At 55.9% G+C, this 14,642-nt stretch overlaps 1 protein-coding gene and 1 long non-coding RNA gene across 2 annotated transcripts; both read right to left on the bottom strand.

Annotated features, from left to right (window-relative positions):
• Positions 1-5,847: 5,847 nt before the first annotated feature.
• Positions 5,848-6,631, bottom strand: LOC135329585 (uncharacterized). The gene is made up of 3 exons (XR_010391145.1): positions 6,425-6,631; positions 6,180-6,304; positions 5,848-5,963 (listed from the first exon to the last, which is right to left on the bottom strand). It is a non-coding gene; the product is annotated as an uncharacterized LOC135329585 (long non-coding RNA).
• A 3,837-nt stretch (positions 6,632-10,468) lies between these two features.
• Positions 10,469-12,958, bottom strand: LOC135329624 (PHD finger protein 7-like). Its single transcript, XM_064518556.1, has 7 exons — positions 12,869-12,958; positions 12,169-12,293; positions 11,808-11,970; positions 11,616-11,722; positions 11,281-11,394; positions 10,976-11,094; positions 10,469-10,881 (listed from the first exon to the last, which is right to left on the bottom strand). The coding sequence occupies exons 1-7, from the start codon at positions 12,956-12,958 to the stop codon at positions 10,469-10,471; spliced, it is 1,131 nt and encodes a 376-aa protein (XP_064374626.1).
• Positions 12,959-14,642: the final 1,684 nt, after the last annotated feature.

The raw sequence follows: 14,642 nt of genomic DNA, 5'->3' as shown, positions 1-14,642 counted from the left end.
TAACGGAGTATTTTGAGAAGTGTGAATTTCCATGTGGTTACAAGTATGTAGGACAACATTTACGTCATGCTTCAAACTCATTTTTCGAATAATCTTAGGGGAGCCCAACATTTAGCTGTAACAAGCAATGCTATTTTCATGATGGTGGCGTGTGAGCAGGCTAATAGAGCCCAGAAGTATTTTTAATAGTTGGAAGTATTTTGAGACAACTTAAAAAGTATTTGAGATCCTTTAAATATGACAAGTTGTAAACAAATACAGGAAATGAAAAATGGAGGTCTCTGTTGGGCTTGTGAAAAAAAATATAATCACAGAAGCTTCAGAAGATTTCAACCACATGCTACATTTAAAAGCAAATCAGTACTATCGTAAAACAGATTGTATGAATAATCTAAAAAAAAGCACGTAAAAAATATTTTATTTTTGAAGAGGGAAGAGGAAAGGCCTGAGAACTGTGTTAAAGGCTCTTGTATATTTTTCCCTAACATCTCTACATAACAAATTTATGAAATGGAAAAGAAATAGGGAAATTCTGGCATAGGGAAACAACAAATATCATTGCCTTTCTTTTCTACATCATTCTTAAATTGAAGAACTATGAAATTGACGTTAAACTACTAGAAAGAATGTTTTTTAAATAAGTCTCAGTAAAACAATCAATTTCTTGATGAAAAGTAAAGAAAAAGATCTTGACCAGTTCTTTAAATGTGCAAAGAAAAAAAACCCAAAACATACAACACAGCTTAACTAGGAAAATCAGTGTGTAGTGCAAACATGCATCAGCTAGTTAAAGGTTAAAGTAGAAGAAAAGTTCAGATGAGTCATTAAAGTTCTTCAGACAAGTCATTAAAGTTCTGAAGCCAACATTAATAATAAATCCATACTCTTATAATTGCGTAAAAAGCTTTCTACAAAAATCATGCAGTTTTTCAAGATTTAATTGAGCAGCGCAACATCCCTAGGACAAAAAACTGATAACCCTTTCAGTGAGGCACCAAGAGTTTAAAGCATGATTATACTCTGGATTGTTATTTTGCTGTCTTCCTGGTAGTCTGGGAAACTGCACTTTAATAACCTCTAATGGCTTTGCATGGTCTCGTTCAAAATTGATAGAGACACTAATTTTAAAACACAGTGCTCTACAAATTCAGTGGATTACTGATGTAGTAATGCAGCTAAATTTAACTATTTGATTCCATCAAATAATAACTCAAATTCAGTTTCTGGCCTTTTTTCCCAAGATTTTAAATTGCCGTAACACATCAAGATTCTGAAATCCTTATCCTTTAATAAAAGAGCATACACTGAAACTACTCTGGTTAGGAGCAGAAGCAGATTTTTGTGCCATGTTGCACATAAGAAGCATGAATTGAAATGTAATGAAAACACTTTTGCAATAGTCAGTTATAAATCACAAATCTATTAGATTTGATGGGAGAGATCAGGTTAATATAGGAGACCTGGATTTCAAAAAGGCAACCATAGGGCCTCTCTCCAAATGCCTACCAAAAAAAACCTTAAACTACTGGTCAGGAAATAAAGTCTTTGCATAAATAAAGAACTAGTTAAAAGATAGAAATTGAGTGATATAAATGAAATAGTTTTCACAGAGGAATGAGGTCAACAGGAATGAAGGCAGAGACCAGGGTTGTTCATTCCACTCATAGATGACATATGAAAGGGAACCAGTAGTGGAGTAAAACCATTTTTGACAATAATATGCTATGCAAAGTACTGAAGACTAGAGTGAACTTTTGAGACCTTTATGATACTGAATAAATGCATGATAATATTGCAGATAAAATTCAATGAAACTCAACCTATAAGGTTAAGTCGTGCACGTAGGAAGGTTTATAGAAATGAACAGTATTTAGTTCTCTAATTGTGTTTTCTTTCACACAAACTGTAAACAGATATGACAAATCTGAATCTAAATATTTAATCAAACTGTGTATGTATAACGTGCTATATACTTTAAAAGTACTGGAAGCAGCCTGTGACTACAGTATCTGATATTTTGTCTAGAGTGCAGCTACCAAGCAAATGGTTTCTTTCTAACACTGTATTTTATATTTATTAAATTTCATCTTCTTCAGTGACTCCATATTGTTAGGATATGCAAATTATTGCAGTTAACATTCTTTGATCCTCTTTTTCGCTACATTTATCTCAGAACTCCTGCTGTATGTCTAACAAACCCTGAGTAATTCCTGACTGGTTTGTTCCTCACTCCCTTCTCCCCATTCTGCTCTTCTCTCTCTCTCAGCTCAGCTTCCACTGTCCATCACCCTATCCATCACCTGTCCATCATCTCCTCTCAAACCCTGCTAAGGGTCCCAGACATTAGTTTCTTTGTTGGGCTAATGGCTTCTCCCTCATTCCCTCCTCCCATTAACATGAGCCAGTGCAGCACTGTGCAGTGCAGCACATCAAATGGTACAGTCATAGCTATTTTGATTGGGACCTCATCCACATTAGAACTTTTCCTTCAATTCCTACTCCTTTAGCTTTGATGTTAGTTTAATCCTGGGCATGCACGCATGAATACTATACAAGCACTCTCTTTCAGCTCTGTATACTCTCAGGTCTGTATAAACAAACTCTTCAGTAGAATTACTGTGGTAGACCTCTCTCCTGTTCCTTGTATTCAGTATCTTCCTCATTTGTCATTTGCTCTTCAACTTCTCTGTCCCAACCCACCAGATACTGTGAACAGCTCTGGTTCCATACTGATCATTACCTTCTGCCTGCAGTTATTCTCTCTAGTTTCTTGTTTCAGGTCTTTTCTCTTTCTTTACCTATTTGCTGGTCTTTGTTAAGTATATCCTCTGATTTAGTTTAGCTTTCTTTGGTCATCCTTTCTTCCATTCTTAGTATCGTTTGGATTCTTTGGTGCTAATTTACAGAACAATTTGTGTCTAGTTATTTGACAGCCTTCCCTCTATATCAGAGTACACAGCTTTATCTTCACTCTATCCTTTCAATATTAGTATACAGCTCTATTCTCTACACTAAATTTCTCATATAGTCTGTGATACTCATAAGCAAACACACAAAGAAAGAAGAGCAACCCACACCTGCAAATGTGCATTCTGAAACAAAGAAAACAACACACTGCCAAACTTTGCATCCATGTTCCAAATCTCCAGAGAAAACAAAGGCTACATGGAAGTTCATCATGAGCTTGTTCCCTTTCCTTTCAGTCTGCTGTAGCCTTTCAGTGATCATCATATTGGTCCTCCTTCCTATTTAAATCTGGTATCTGCATAATCCTCCATCCCCACCTCAGTGTTGCCTCCTAAAGCACTTTCCTTCTAGCTTCTTTGAGAAAAGGTTTTTCATAAAATTCCTTCCACTTCTTTGCTGTTTGGCCTAATCTTCACTACACAGTAAAAAATATGTTGTAAAACACTTTCCAAATGTTACCTTTTAGAAACTATACTGCATATATAGGTTTTGTATTAGTAAAGCATTTACTCTCACACTTTCATTAGCAGTGCTACAAAAGCAGGTAGACGTTATTACAAGCAGGGTGAACATTATTGTGCATGTTCCCTACTGAAATGCATGTTTTCCACCCTAAATCCATCTTGCAATCAAACGAAGTCCAAACCTGGAAACTAGCACTTTCATCATTTTCACTCCATTTTCACCCATCCCTGTAAGCGTATTCCCACAACAGTTGTGAAAAGGAGAAGTATTGTTTTTCATATGAAGTGCATAAACAAAAATTAAGAGGACTTAAAAATGAACTCAGGAAGCCTATGTTCAAATAAAAGTCTGAAAAATTTTCATCACCCACAGTTCATATAGTTCCTTTCACCATTCACAATCCCTAAAAAGCCCATGGTTCAATGTTTGACCACAAACTATATTTGTTATTTTTATATATATATATATATGTGTGTGTGTGTGTGTGTGTGTATAAAATACTTTGCTATATAAGAAAGTATAACATGTTTGTGTCTCCCAGTATGCTATTTTGAACTACAACTTGCTATGTCATAACCTTGTTGTGTGTGTGGATAATCATGTTAAGCTTTAGCAGAGCTCTTGGCTTACTAAAAGCCACTTCCTGGAACTGATCTCAGCTCCCATCTGGAAGGCTGGTGCTAGGCCTGCTCTCAGCTACTGGGAGCAGCCTCAGGCCCTCATCACTACAGAGCAGGGAGGGAGGACTCAGGCAACACTGAACTATTCCAGTGCCCTGCAATGCCTTGGGGCTACTGGGGCTCCGCAGGGCCTCTTGAACATGCCGCCAGGGATAGGAGTTGGGTGGTTTCCCTTATCTTATGTGCTCCTTACACCAGCTGTGCACTCATTAATGCCCTGGAGAATGGCTTTTCCCCAGTAGCTACTGGGACTGTGACCGCTCTGCACACTTGATGGGCAGCCAGAAAGCCTCCATGGGCACATGGAGGGACCTCAGTAAACCTCAGGTCCAGCCACCACTTAAACCTTCTTGCCATTCATCTCAAGCATCTGAAGTGGAATGTACCAAAGCTCTGGATCATGGGGAGCTGGGTTCACCTCCATCTCTCCCTCCCCTCCACAGTGAAGGCAGGGACCAGCAGGATCTCAACCCCTGCAAAATGCCACTCACCTGGGGTGCCAATTCATGACGATCCTCAGGGGACCAGCACAATACCGTGAATGGGATATCTCATACTGCAGGAAATCTGCCAGCAGGGAGGCCTGGAAGCACTGAGGAGGCCACCTCTGTGGCAGTCACAGCCCAGGCCACAGCCCCCCCGGCACAGCATGGCAGGATGAGCAGCCAGGGCTGTATTCAGGCTGAGGAGTATGTACTCCTCCACAGCACCAAAGGCTAGAGATGCATATCCACCACTTCTGGAGAAGACAAAGTTCTACTAGCCACAAGGGCCTCTCCACAACAGTCCTGAGGAAGGAAATCAAAAAACTCTCAAACATCTCAAATTGGTTCAAGTATCTCAATGAAGGGGTCTTTGTGCACCCCTGTTTTTGCTTCAGGAGGAAGTCATCAAGAGAACTCAGAGGGTTCCCAGGAATGCAGAACGTGTTAGACAGTAGCTCTCACTTACATGGATAAGAGGTGGAGAAACCGTCATACAAAGGAAGCCCCAAAATTTCCATAGCTCCTGAATATCCTTTCCACCATCTCAGCCTGCTCAGTCTCCTGCGGCCAGCAAGGCCAGAGCCACATGGCCAAGCTGCTGGAAATCTGATGAGACCAGCATGGCGCCATCTGCTGCCACACCAGCACCTACGAAACTGCTACTTTGGTGACCTACCCCTTTTGCTCCATCTGCTCCCTGCCTTGCCGATAAAAGCACTGGCCAGCCTGATACAGGCTGTGCCTCTCGTAGAGGTTTTCGAATTGCCCCGTCTCCTCCCAAGCTGGTGCTCTGCAGGAGAAGGAAGGGGAAGCCCTGAGCCTCCCCCGCCGGGCACCTGCAGGACGTCCCTGCTCTCCTGGCCTCCTGCCCCACTTCCAACTCCGCGGGGAAGCAGGAGCCCAGACGAGCAGGAGCCCTGTGGACCAGGACTGCCTCGGGAGCCCTTGGCCCGGCACAGCCCTTGTGCCATCTGTCTCGGGAGCCCGGCATGAGGGTGGCAGAAAACCAACCTGAACGGGACGAAGATCCCCATTTTTAACATTTCCGGGAGGAATTTTCTCTTGTCTTTACACTGGGGGCACCGGAAGCACTCCCGGCCAGCGCGGCTAGCCTGCCCCTGCGGGAGAGACACAAGCGGCGTTAGCGGGGCGCTGCTGCTGCTGGGCCCCGGCTGTGCCCACGGGAGAGGGAAGCCCTCCTACCTGGATGCAGCCCCGGTGAAACCAGGCCCCTTGGCACGCTGGGCACACCAGAGTGCCGAACGATAGCTTTTCGTCCACCCGCTCCATGCAAATGATGCAGGTGGTTTCTTCGTCTGGGCGTACCGGCACCGCCTGCTCCGGGCGGTGCTCCGAGCAGAAGGACCTGGGCAGAACAGGGAGGAGAGGGGCAAGGTCAGGAAGCGCTGAGGCCTCCCACGGTGCGGAGAGGAGGGCAACGGGGGCACAAGGGAGCCCTCCGCGGCCTGGCTCCGGCTCCCACTCGCAGGCGTCGCTGCGGGGCGGGCAGGCGGCTTTCCCGGCTGCTTGGCCAGCGCCGGCACGAGGGGCGTCGAGGCAGGGAGGCTCCGGCACCCCTCACCTGTAGGCCTTGAAAAACTGCGTGACGCAGCCGTTGCTGGAGGCGCAGGGGAGGTGGAAGCTGCGGCTGCAATCCTTCCCCTGGCAGTCGATTGCAGCGCCACGCTCGCCGCAAGCAAAGCAGCTCTGCCAAGAGCACAGCAGCCCCCGTGGGCGATGTGCGCTGGGCCTCCGCAGCCAGCCCCACACCCCGGGAAAGGCCCAGGGGTCTGGGCACAAAGCTGCCCGTCCCTGCCGGGTCCTCACCTTCCGGGCTGCCGCCTTTATTGTTTTTTTGATGTCTGCAGGAAGGAATCCGCAGATCCCTTCCCGCTCAGTCCCGCGCTGCTCCAGCCCGCTGGCGAGATACTGCAAAGCAGGAAGGTCCCGGAGCTCGGCAGGGAGCTCGGAGGGACCGTTGCTGGGGAGAGCAGGGGGAGCCCCTGGGGCAGCTCCCCAAGCAGAACTCGTGGACGCACAGCCCCTGCTCCCTGTGCGTCGGCCCGCAGACCTCAGCGCTGACATCCGCCCGACAGCAGAGCATGCACGCTGGAGGGGCGAGAGCAGACGCGCCCACCGGCGAGCACCCCGCCAGGCCGGGGAAGCGTCTCCACGAGATTCCCCCAAGGCCCTGGCTCGGTCCCGGCCTTTCCGGGTGACCGCGCCATGTGGCGGGACACAGGGAGCCGTGGCGATGGGCACGGCGCCCTCCCCCTTCTCGCTGGAGTCAGGCGCCTTCCTCTTCATCCTGGACGCGGGGCGGTCAGTGAAGCGCTCTGGAGAGCCCTGGCCACAGACGTGACGGGGTTTCTCCTCCAGACGCAGCTCTGACAACTCTGCGGGAGAAGCGGGTCCCGGGTGAGAGCAGGGGGGTGGAAGCCAGAGCCTGCCTGCCTCGACCGCCCTGCTGAGGCAGCGGCTGTGTCGCAGCGGGAGCCGCTGATGTGGGGCGAGCTTGTGGGCTAAATACGGGCACGAAAGCCCTGCGCTACCCGCTGCCTGCTGTGACATGGACACTGCCTCACCAGGGGGGCGGCCCTACCTGCTGGAGCCCAGAGCCGCAAGGCAGGGGAAGCTGCTGCCCCCCCCCAGGAGCCCCTGCCTCCCCTCCCCTCTCGTCCTCCTCTACCCTTCCCTCCCTCCCCGCTCCCCAGCGTTTGGCTAACCTAGCTGCCTTTTGTATTGCAGGTGGACACTCTGTTGATGATGTGTTAACCACGTGTTATATAGGGATACCAACCCCGCTTCAAATATTGCAAAATTACACACTTTTTAAACATTTTGATATTCAACTTACCCCCGAGCATTTCTACGATCTGGGAGTCCTGGAGCCCTGCAGGCCAGGACTGCCTCGGGAGCCCTTGGCCCGGCACAGCCCTTGTGCCATCTGTCTCGGGAGCCCGGCATGAGGGTGGCAGAAAACCAACCTGAACGGGACGAAGATCCCCATTTTTAACATTTCCGGGAGGAATTTTCTCTTGTCTTTACACTGGGGGCACCGGAAGCACTCCCGGCCAGCGCGGCTAGCCTGCCCCTGCGGGAGAGACACAAGCGGCGTTAGCGGGGCGCTGCTGCTGCTGGGCCCCGGCTGTGCCCACGGGAGAGGGAAGCCCTCCTACCTGGATGCAGCCCCGGTGAAACCAGGCCCCTTGGCACGCTGGGCACACCAGAGTGCCGAACGATAGCTTTTCGTCCACCCGCTCCATGCAAATGATGCAGGTGGTTTCTTCGTCTGGGCGTACCGGCACCGCCTGCTCCGGGCGGTGCTCCGAGCAGAAGGACCTGGGCAGAACAGGGAGGAGAGGGGCAAGGTCAGGAAGCGCTGAGGCCTCCCACGGTCCGGAGAGGAGGGCAACGGGGGCACAAGGGAGCCCTCCGCGCTCGCAGGCGTCGCTGCGGGGCGGGCAGGCGGCTTCCCCGGCTGCTTGGCCAGCGCCGGCACGAGGGGCGTCGAGGCAGGGAGGCTCCGGCACCCCTCACCTGTAGGCCTTGAAAAACTGCGTGACGCAGCCGTTGCTGGAGGCGCAGGGGAGGTGGAAGCTGCGGCTGCAATCCTTCCCCTGGCAGTCGATCGCGGCGCCATGCTCGCCGCAAGCAAAGCAGCTCTGCAAAGAGCACAGCAGCCCCCGTGGGCGATGTGCGCTGGGCCTCTGCGGCCAGCCCCACACCCCAGGAAAGGCCCAGGGGTCTGGGCACAAAGCTGCCCGTCCCTGCCGGGTCCTCACCTTCCGGGCTGCGTTCTTTATTGTTTTTTTGATGTCCTCAGGAAGGAATCCGCAGATCCCTTCCCGCTCGGTCCCGCGCTGCTCCAGCCCGCTGGCGAGATACTGCAAAGCAGGAAGGTCCCGGAGCTCGGCAGGGAGCTCGGAGGGACCGTTGCTGGGGAGAGCAGGGGGAGCCCCTGGGGCAGCTCCCCAGGCAGAACTCGTGGACGCACAGCCCCTGCTCCCTGTGCGTCGGCCCGCAGACCTCAGCGCTGACATCCGCCCGACAGCAGAGCATGCACGCTGGAGGGGCGAGAGCAGACGCGCCCACCGGCGAGCACCCCGCCAGGCCGGGGAAGCGTCTCCACGAGATTCCCCCAAGGCCCTGGCTCGGTCCCGGCCTTTCCGGGTGACCGCGCCAGGCAGCGGGACACAGGGAGCCGTGGCGATGGGCACGGCGCCCTCCCCCTTCTCGCTGGAGTCAGGCGCCTTCCTCTTCATCCTGGACGCGGGGTGGGTGGTCAGTGAAGCGCTCTGGAGAGCCCTGGCCACAGACGTGACGGGGTTTCTCCTCCAGACACTGCTCTGACAGCTCTGCGGGAGAAGCGGGTCCCGGGTGAGAGCAGGGGGGTGGAAGCCAGAGCCTGCCTGCCTCGACCGCCCTGCTGAGGCAGCAGCTGTGTCGCAGCGGGAGCCGCTGATGTGGGGCGAGCTTGTGGGCTAAATACGGGCACGAAAGCCCTGCGCTACCCGCTGCCTGCTGTGACATGGACACTGCCTCCCCAGGGGGGCGGCCCTACCTGCTGGAGCCCAGAGCCGCAAGGCAGGGGAACCTGCTGCCCCCCCCCAGGAGCCCCTGCCTCCCCTCCCCTCTCGTCCTCCTCTACCCTTCCCTCCCTCCCCGCTCCCCAGCGTTTGGCTAACCTAGCTGCCTTTTGTATTGCGGGTGGACACTCTGTTGATGATGTGTTAACCACGTGTTATATAGGGATACCAACCCCGCTTCAAATATTGCAAAATTACACACTTTTTAAACATTTTGATATTCAACTTACCCCCGAGCATTTCTACGATCTGGGAGTCCTGGAGCCCTGCAGGCCAGGACTGCCTCGGGAGCCCTTGGCCTGGCACAGCCCTTGTGCCATCTGTCTCGGGAGCCCGGCATGAGGGTGGCAGAAAACCAACCTGAACGGGACGAAGATCCCCATTTTTAACATTTCCGGGAGGAATTTTCTCTTGTCTTTACACTGGGGGCACCGGAAGCACTCCCGGCCAGCGCGGCTAGCCTGCCCCTGCGGGAGAGACACAAGCGGCGTTAGCGGGGCGCTGCTGCTGCTGGGCCCCGGCTGTGCCCACGGGAGAGGGAAGCCCTCCTACCTGGATGCAGCCCCGGTGAAACCAGGCCCCTCGGCACGCTGGGCACACCATAGTGCCGAACGATAGCTTTTCGTCCACCCGCTCCATGCAAATGATGCAGGTGGTTTCTTCGTCTGGGCGTACCGGCACCACCTGATCCGGGCGGTGCTCCGAGCAGAAGGACCTGGGCAGAACATGGAGGAGAGGGGCAAGGTCAGGAAGCGCTGAGGCCTCCCACGGTGCGGAGAGGAGGGCAACGGGGGCACAAGGGAGCCCTCTGTGGCCTGGCTCTGGCTCCCGCTTGCAGGCGTCGCTGCAGAGCGGGCAGGCGGCTTCCCCGGCTGCTTGGCCAGCGCCGGCATGAGGGGCGTTGAGGCAGGGAGGCTCCGGCGCGAGGGAGCAGCCAAGAGCACAGCAGCCTCCGTGGGCAATGTGTGCTGGGCCTCCGCGGCCAGCCCCACACCCCAGGAAAGGCCCAGGGGTCTGGGCACAAAGCTGCCCGTCCCTGCCGGGTCCTCACCTTCCGGGCTGCGTTCTTTATTGTTTTTTTGATGTCCTCAGGAAGGAATCCGCAGATCCCTTCCTGCTCGGTCCCGCGCTGCTCCAGCCCGCTGGTGAGATACTGCAAAGCAGGAAGGTCCCGGAGCTCGGCAGGGAGCTCCCCCAAACCAGCCCCCCAGAAAGGCAGCGAAGGAGGAAGCCAAGGAAGAAAAGTCTCATCTCCCAGCACGGTTGAGATTAGGTGGCAGTTTTATTCTGCAGGGGCAGGGTAGGGGTGCCACTGCTTGGGGCTGGCACACAGCTCGTCCCGCAGGGCATTCAGGGCCGGCTGTAAGGAAGTTGTGGCCGGCGGAATAGACGGGAGCGTCCTGGTCATCGCTCTGGCCCTGGCCCTGGCCGCCCTGCCTGGGGGCTGCTCTCTGGAGCCGGGGTGCCAGAAGATGACTGATTCCTCCTGGCTGCTGGCTCGGGAGCTGGCCGGGTCCGACTCCGAGCTTGCGGCTGTAGCTGAGCCGGAGGATGCCTCGGATTCCTCCTGGCTGCTGGTGCTGGAGCTGGCCAGGTCCGGCTCTGAGCTGGAGGGCGCAGCAGAGCTGGAGGACGCCTCCGCTCCTGGCTTGCTGCTGGTGCTGGGAACGGACGGCTCTGGCGGTGCGCTGGGGGCTGTAAGGGGAGGTGGGAAAGTCAGCAGCACGGCCCCGAGCCCTTGCCTGGCCCTGGCCTGAGCCCAGGGGCACCTGGGTGCTTTGCCTCTTACCGGGGCCTATGCCGGCACAGCCATCGCATTCCCAGGCCTCCGTGGCTGCTCCCACCGCCGAGCAGTGTCGATGCGTCCCTCTGGATGCACACGAGGAGCACAAGAGCAGCTCCCACGGCCTGGGGAAGCAAATGGGTTGGTGCTTGTGGCAGCCGGGGCTGGCAGTGGTGCCGCGAAGGCAACCGAGGCAACGGGAGCGGAGCAAGGCAGCGCCCGGCAGAGCTCTTGCGCTAAGCACCTGCTCCCGGCACGACGGCATCTGCTGCCACAGCGGCAGCTGCCGGATCGCAGCTTTGGTGACGTACCCGCTTTCCTGCGCCTGCTGCCTGCCCTCCCGATAGAGGCACTGGCCGGCATCACACTGGCTGTGCCTCTCGTAGAGCTCCTCGTACTGCCCCGTCTCCTCCCAGGCTGGTGGTCTGCAGGAGAAGGAAGGGGAAGCCCTGAGCCTCCCCCGCCGGGCACCTGCAGGACGTCCCTGCTCTCCTGGCCTCCCGCCCCGCTGCCAACTCCGCGGGGAAGCGGGAGCCCAGACGAGCAGGAGCCCTGCGGGCCAGGACTGCCGCGGGAGCCCTTGGCCTGGCACAGCCCTTGTGCCGTCTGTCTCGGGAGCCCGGCATGAGGGTGGCAGAAAACCAACCTGAACGGGACGAAGATCCCCATTTTTAACATTTCCGGGAGGAATTTTCTCTTATTCTTGCACTGGGGGCACCGGAAGCACTCCCGGCCAGCGCGGCTAGCCTGCCCCTGCGGGAGAGACACAAGCGGCGTTAGTGGGGCACTGCTGCTGCTGGGCCCCGGCTGTGCCCACGGGAGAGGGAAGCCCTCCTACCTGGATGCAGCCCCGGTGAAACCAGGCCCCTCGGCACGCTGGGCACACCATAGTGCCGAACGATAGCTTCTCGTCCACCCGCTCCATGCAAATGATGCAGGTGGTTTCTTCGTCTGGGCGTACCGGCACCGCCTGCTCCGGGCAGTGCTCCGAGCAGAAGGACCTGGGCAGAACAGGGAGGAGAGGGGCAAGGTCAGGAAGCGCTGAGGCCTCCCACGGTGCGGAGAGGAGGGCAACGGGGGCACAAGGGAGCCCTCCGCGCTCGCAGGCGTCGCTGCGGGGCGGGCAGGCGGCTTCCCCGGCTGCTTGGCCAGCGCCGGCACCAGGGGCGCCGAGGCAGGGAGGCTCCGGCACCCCTCACCTGTAGGCCTTGAAAAACTGCGTGACGCAGCCGTTGCTGGAGGCGCAGGGGAGGTGGAAGCTGCGGCTGCAATCCTTCCCCTGGCAGTCGATCACAGCGCCATGCTCGCCGCAAGCAAAGCAGCTCTGCCAAGAGTACAGCAGCCCCCGTGGGCGATGTGCGCTGGGCCTCCGCGGCCAGCCCCACACCCCGGGAAAGGCCCAGGGGTCTGGGCACAAAGCTGCCCGTCCCTGCCGGGTCCTCACCTTCCGGGCTGCGTTCTTTATTGTTTTTTTGATGTCCTCAGGAAGGAATCCGCAGATCCCTTCCCGCTCGGTCCCGCGCTGCTCCAGCCCGCTGGCGAGATACTGCAAAGCAGGAAGGTCCCGGAGCTCGGCAGGGAGCTCCCCCAAACCAGCCCCCCAGAAAGGCAGCGAAGGAGGAAGCCAAGGAAGAAAAGTCTCATCTCCCAGCACGGTTGAGATTAGGTGGCAGTTTTATTCTGCAGGGGCAGGGTAGGGGTGCCACTGCTTGGGGCTGGCACGCGGCTCGTCCTGCGGGGTGTTCAGGGCCGGCTGTAAGGATGCTGCGGCCGGCGGAACAGACAGGAGCATCCTGGCCTTCACTCTGGCCCTGGCCGTCCTGCCTGGGGGCTGCTTTCGGGAGCCAGGGAGCCAGGAGACAACTCTGATTCCTCCTGGCTGCCGGCTCGGGAGCTCACCAGGTCCGACTCCGAGCTCGCGGGTGTAGCTGAGCCGGAGGATGCCTCAGTTTCATCCTGGCTACTGGCTCGGGAGCTGGCCAGGTCCATCTCTGAGCTCGTGGGTGTAGCCGAGCCGGAGGATGCCTTGGATTCCTCCTGGCTGCTGGTGCTGGAGCTGGCCAGGTCCGGCTCTGCGCTGGCGGGGGCAGCAGGGCTGGAGGACGCCTCCGCTCCTGGCTTGCTGTCGGTGCTGGGAGCAGACGGCTCTGGCAGTGCGCTCCTGGGGGCTGTAAGGGGAGGTGGGAAAGTCAGCAGCACGGCCCCGAGCCCTTGCCCGGCGCTAGCCCGAGCCCGGGGGGGACCTGGGTGCTTTGCCTCTTACCGGGGCCTATGCCGGCACAGACATCGCAATCCCAGGCCTCCACCGCTGCTCCCACCGCCGAGCAGTGTCGATGCGTCCCTCTGGACGCACACGAGCAGCATAAGAGCAGCTCCCACGGCCTGGGGAAGCAAATGGGTTGGTGCTTGTGGCAGCCGGGGCTGGCAGTGGTGCCGCGAAGGCAACCGAGGCAACGGGAGCGGAGCAAGGCAGCGCCCGGCAGAGCTCTTGCGCTAAGCACCTGCTCCCGGCACGACGGCATCTGCTGCCACAGTGGCAGCTGCCGGAGTGCAGCTTTGGTGACGTACCCGCTTTCCTGCGCCTGCTGCCTGCCCTCCCGATAGAGGCACTGGCCGGCATCACACTGGCTGTGCCTCTCGGAAAGCTCCTCGTACTGCCCCGTCTCCTCCCAGGCTGGTGGTCTGCAGGAGAAGGAAGGGGAAGCCCTGAGCCTCCCCCGCCGGGCACCTGCAGGACGTCCCTGCTCTCCTGGCCTCCTGCCCCACTTCCAACTCCGCGGGGAAGCGGGAGCCCAGACGAGCAGGAGCCCTGTGGACCAGGACTGCCTCGGGAGCCCTTGGCCTGGCACAGCCCTTGTGCCGTCTGTCTCGGGAGCCCGGCACGAGGGTGGCAGAAAACCAACCTGAACGGGACGAAGATCCCCATTTTTAACATTCCAGGAGGAATTTTCTCTTATTCTTGCACTGGGGGCACCGGAAGCACTCCCGGCCAGCGCGGCTAGCCTGCCCCTGCGGGAGAGACACAAGCGGCGTTAGCGGGGCGCTGCTGCTGCTGGGCCCCGGCTGTGCCCACGGGAGAGGGAAGCCCTCCTACCTGGATGCAGCCCCGGTGAAACCAGGCCCCTCGGCACGCTGGAGGCTGCTCTCGGGAGCTGCAGAGCAGGGTTTAATTAGGCTGGGGCTCACAGAGCCCCCCAGCTGCCTGCCAGCACTCACCCAAACACAACCTTGCACCCCTATGGCAGTAACTGAAGATCCCAGGGCACTTCCTGCTGCTCCCTTACAGGGTGGGGAGGTCCTCATCAAGTGGGTTTTCTAGGTTTCTTTGGGCATAGAGGATGAAATCAGAGACTTTTCAAAATAACTGGTTTTTTTTTTTAGAATTTCTATTCCTGCAATGTGGTGAAAATACGAACTATGGTCTTGCCCTGATCTTGAGCAGCTGTGAATGAGAGTGATGTGAGGAGCGAGTAAATGCAGCATCAAATGCAAGGTCTCCAGGGACAGCCATCAAGAGGTTAGATTTAAGAGACTGAGCAAGGGTGTAATTTAACTGCAAAATTTGCACGGAATCTCAGAACCAGTGGCATCAGCATTCTCTCCATCTGTCTTAGGAATGATGATGTGAAACAGAGAACATGGAAAAGACTGATCACAAAGCAATCATCTGCAT

The sequence above is a fragment of the Dromaius novaehollandiae genome, chromosome 12 (genome assembly GCF_036370855.1).
Source record: "Dromaius novaehollandiae isolate bDroNov1 chromosome 12, bDroNov1.hap1, whole genome shotgun sequence".
Taxonomy (NCBI): Eukaryota; Metazoa; Chordata; class Aves; order Casuariiformes; family Dromaiidae; genus Dromaius; species Dromaius novaehollandiae.
The sequence above is the reverse complement of the archived record's forward strand: the minus strand, read 5'-3'. Positions and strand labels throughout refer to the sequence as shown.